At 40.2% G+C, this 4243-nt stretch overlaps 1 protein-coding gene across 4 annotated transcripts in view; it reads right to left on the bottom strand.

The window, feature by feature from the left end:
* The window catches only part of LOC119285588 (flocculation protein FLO11-like), a 6956-nt gene extending 3790 nt beyond the window's left edge, over positions 1-3166 (bottom strand). For 3 of the 4 annotated variants that reach the window (XM_037564901.1, XM_037564902.1, XM_037564903.1), the window contains exons 1-8: positions 2997-3166; positions 2067-2204; positions 1711-1896; positions 1521-1632; positions 1359-1392; positions 401-435; positions 270-304; positions 36-188 (exon numbers count right to left, since the gene is read on the bottom strand). In XM_037564901.1, the coding sequence (XP_037420798.1) occupies positions 36-188; positions 270-304; positions 401-435; positions 1359-1392; positions 1521-1632; positions 1711-1896; positions 2067-2137 (626 nt within the window). In that variant the 5' untranslated portion in view covers positions 2138-2204; positions 2997-3166. The remainder of the gene's footprint in view (positions 1-35; positions 189-269; positions 305-400; positions 436-1358; positions 1393-1520; positions 1633-1710; positions 1897-2066; positions 2205-2996) is intronic. The other variant, XM_037564900.1, reaches the window with a different exon arrangement.
* Between the last annotated feature and the right edge of the window lie 1077 nt (positions 3167-4243).

The following is a 4243-nucleotide window of genomic DNA, read 5'->3' on the forward strand; positions in this document are numbered from 1 at the left end:
GGGAGGATAAGTTTGTAGTGATTTTTGCAGCATACCTAAACTCTGATGTCCCAAAATGCTGAACAAAACCAGACAAATCTGATACTTCTTTATTCAACAACTTAGAGCCAACTGCTCGACTCAATAATACCAAGATTTCTTCTTTCAGTGCTGATAGCCTCAAATCCAGTGCTCGAAGTAACTCATTCCTTCAACATTTAGTTATAGAAAATGTCAACTAATAGATGGGAAAAAATAGTGACAGAAAAAGGAAAAAGAAAAGGCTTTACTTTGTAGCCACTGAGGAGTTTGGGCCAATATTTCCCTGAAAGTAATTTTGAGAACTAAAATGTGAGCAAACAAAACATAAAAATGCACAAAAACATAAAGCCATCAGAAGTTTTGCACAAATGGAAATTACCTGCTGTGGTTTGCCAACGGTGCTGGAGAGACCACCTGCAAATTAGAATATCATCATAAACTGAGCACTCTACCAACATTAGCCAGAATAAGACATTCTGTAAAGAAATCCCTTGCCATCCATAGAAATTGCTTGTACTAAGTCAAAACTAAAAACAGTTACCTATAGGTTTTAGTGCTCAATTTTTTTAATAGAGTGTTTTCATTTGCATTGACGCGCATGCAGAAATGTGAAGTGTGAACATTTTCAACAAACCCAAAGATAATATTTTAGAGCATCAAAACATTTTATGTCAGACCAAATGCCTCGGGTTCCGATTTTTTTAAGTCAAAAGAAGGGTTGAACTTATCCAATTAGAGAAAATAGTGTCTGCCAAAATGCATTTGCCTATATAAATCACGTGTGAGTGCAAGACAGCAATTTTTATTATGTTTTCATGTCTTTGACAGATAGATAATTTCTAGAATTTGCAGCAGGCAGCTAATTTCTTCTAGTGATAGGCAAAGAATCATGGGTACGATAGTAGGATTCGTTATCTATGGACACAAGCAAACAAAATGGATGGACCAAGGAAAATATGTCAATGGCCTCAATGCACCAACAAAGTCTTAAAGATATCAAAACACAATGCACCAACAAAGTCACCAACTAAATAGTCAAGGAACCAACTAAAGTCACCAATGAAGTACTGTGATTCATCAACCATTTGAGTGTTATGCTTGATAAAAAATGTGATTTCAACCAGGGAATGAGTAACAGGCTCTAAGAGTAGAACTAAACTGTTATTAAGTCCATCACTCATAGCACTAAAATGGTAAAGTGAATCCAAAATTTGATTAGATAGGCTTCATAAAAAGGAGACAAAAGCCATATTGCATACAGCCATACATGCTGAAAGGTTGTGATGGCTTTCGAGTACAAAGAACAATGGAAGAAGCAAGACTTTCTTTGAATGTACCTGTCAAAGCACCACCCATAAGATTTTGTTGTTCCTGCATAAAAAATGGATTTTGTTATTTACGGCGTCTGCTGTTTTTCTAGATAAGAACTGAACTTAAATGTGCAAGCAAACTTAGCACAGAAAATTTGTTTTACTTCTTTTGGGACAAAATTATGATACCTTGGACTGTAGATAATCATGAAACTTTCTAGTTTCCTCCAGCTGAGACATTTCCTGTAAAATTCCATTCGCCGTTTTGGATGCATCAGGCGAATTTATGATATGTAGAAATCTGGTAGGGATGTTCAATTTAGTTACGATTACAACTATAAAAAACACAAGTAACTAGAAAAAGGTTAAGGTGAAAGACCTCTCTAAGGTGGATTTTGTGAACCAGGTAGAGCCTTTTGCATCCCCAGCCAATAACAGCTTAAAAGAGCCACTTGATGAACGTGATTGGAAATTTTTGGCTTCTTCCAAGTGCAGGACTAGTTGGTCGAAAGGACCAGATGCTACTGGTTCGGCACTCTCTCCATTACAAGCAATTGCCTCATACCTGATGAAGGAAAGGTTTCACAATACTGGGCGGGTCAGAATTTATATCAGAGATTGTGAATCATAAAAGACTCAATATGGCATATCCATGAAACAGTTTTCAGCCAAATGCAGCGACGAAAATCTGAAGCACACTTCATAAGCTCAATCACGGTGAACAGAGTGCTTCACCTGTTCTTGGTCAATGACACTTGGAACACTGCAGAATCAAGCTCCACGTCGCCAGCAACTCTCCCCTCCATTTTGCCCACAACTACAAGCACAGCAACCCTCTATAGATCGTATCTGCTCCTTGTCCACTTCAAATACCTGTCAACGGGAATATCAGCAGAAACGTCACCAACCTTGCAAAAGGAAACAGATAACAAAGAAGAGAGATAATGCTACTGCCAAGGTCAGAAACGCTAATATGTCAACATCTATAATAATAAGTGATTAAATGTTCCATGCCCAAATATGCAGGTTACTTTTCAGCATGAGGGTACCAACCAAGCATAGAGCAAACTGATTGTGCATGTATCACCGAACCAACTCCACACCTAAGTCATTCATTCCGCTCGATTATGTTCCCACAGCACAGACAAACTTATAGGCTTCTATAGCGGTAAAATAGCATGTGGTACGAGTGTAGTATGCCTCAATTTCCTTAGTTAACGCAATCAGATTCATAGATCAGAGAAGCAGAAAAGCAGATACAATTCAAACCCAAAAGACAAAATTCTAGTACCATCAGTGCAGATCCTTCATCATCAGAGCTACCAAACTAAGCACTGGACGCATTGAATCCGAAATGGAGGGTTTCTAAGCGATCGAAAGTTTGGAGCCCGCGGGGGCTCCCGGATCCAAAACCCCAAAATCCCTCGCAGACAAAAATCCAAAGCCCTAGAGATCCAGGCAGGCCAACTCCACTGATTCCTGGCTCCTATGGCTCGCCAAAAAACAGAACGGAAGAAGGCGGATCCAGATTCTGGAGGCGACAACGCCCGCTCACCGACCCACTGCCTCAAGCTTCGAGCTCAAGCAAGCCACCCCCACCCAGGTCCGAGGAGACCGCAGCAAAAACACCCGAGAAAACTAAGGCAGGGCAGACGAATGCCTCACCAGATCAAGCGGCGGCGGCCTCCGCCTCCCGCATTCGATCCGGCGCCGCGCCGACTGGATCGAGGGCTCGGAAGTGATGGAGAATTTTTGTTCCGTGAGTCGCTCCTTTTTTCGCTGGGGGCAGTTGCAGTTGCAGCAGCGAGTGGGGGAATGGACGCCAGGAGAAGGCACAACTGCGGAATGCGGGGTTTAAATGACTGAGGGCCAGTTGAGGAACTGACACTGGGTATTGCACTTATTTACTGTCCCGCCACTGGCCTGGTGTCTTGTGTACCCGTGGAGTGCGCTTGCGGTTTCAAAAGGAGGCCGTCGGTCGGTGGGACGCGTCGGGAGAATTTACCATAACGCCCTTCCGGGGAATTATAGGTAGGAAACGTACTCCGCTTTTGCGCGCGCTGATTTCTTTTTTGTTTAAGAAATCTGATTGACAATTCCGACGAAATATTGAAATGAATAGTAACAATAATACAGTATTGGGGATTGCATCATTCAAATTTAAAGCACATGCGATGGAGAATATCCGGCAAGGAGAATGTTGAGTAATTAGCATTATTCTGTGTAGAATGACTAAACTTAGGTTGGCATAGTGGTGAGTAACTTGGACTAATGGCATGTATATGTTACTAGTCTATGTTACTATTTTTATAATAGGTAGTAACATATGGATGATAACATGTAAGTCTTTCTTAATTGAGATATAGACTCATTTTACCTCGGGGTGTGTTATGTTACAGTAACATATTATATTACCACAAGCATCTCTTTTCTCATTATTAACTCCATGCCACATAAGCAATTTTTTCTTGGGGTGTGCTATGTTACTACTACCTCTGTTTCAGTTTACAAGTCCTACGCGTATACCTAGATTGTCAATTTTATCACCTTAATATAAACTACATAACACAAAAATTATACGGTTTGAAAATAAAACATCTGAAGTTTATATTGATATATTTTTTATAATATATGACGTGTATTAGGTTGGTCAAATTGACGACCTAGGGGCACGCACACGCCCTGTAAACTGAGAGAGAGGTAGTACTTAAGTTACGCCCACTATGGCTAGCCTTAAGCAGCAATTAGATTCATACTCCCTCTTTTCCGGTTTATAGATCTTATCTCAAAATTTTAGTTTTTTCATTTTATAAGGCTCAGTTTGGTTGTTCCCCGTCACATGTTCAAATTCCAAAATATATTAAATCATTACATGCAAGTATTAAAAGAAAATTGACCAATACATATACTTT

Source organism: Triticum dicoccoides, chromosome 4A, assembly GCF_002162155.2.
Source record: "Triticum dicoccoides isolate Atlit2015 ecotype Zavitan chromosome 4A, WEW_v2.0, whole genome shotgun sequence".
Classification (NCBI taxonomy): domain Eukaryota; kingdom Viridiplantae; phylum Streptophyta; class Magnoliopsida; order Poales; family Poaceae; genus Triticum; species Triticum dicoccoides.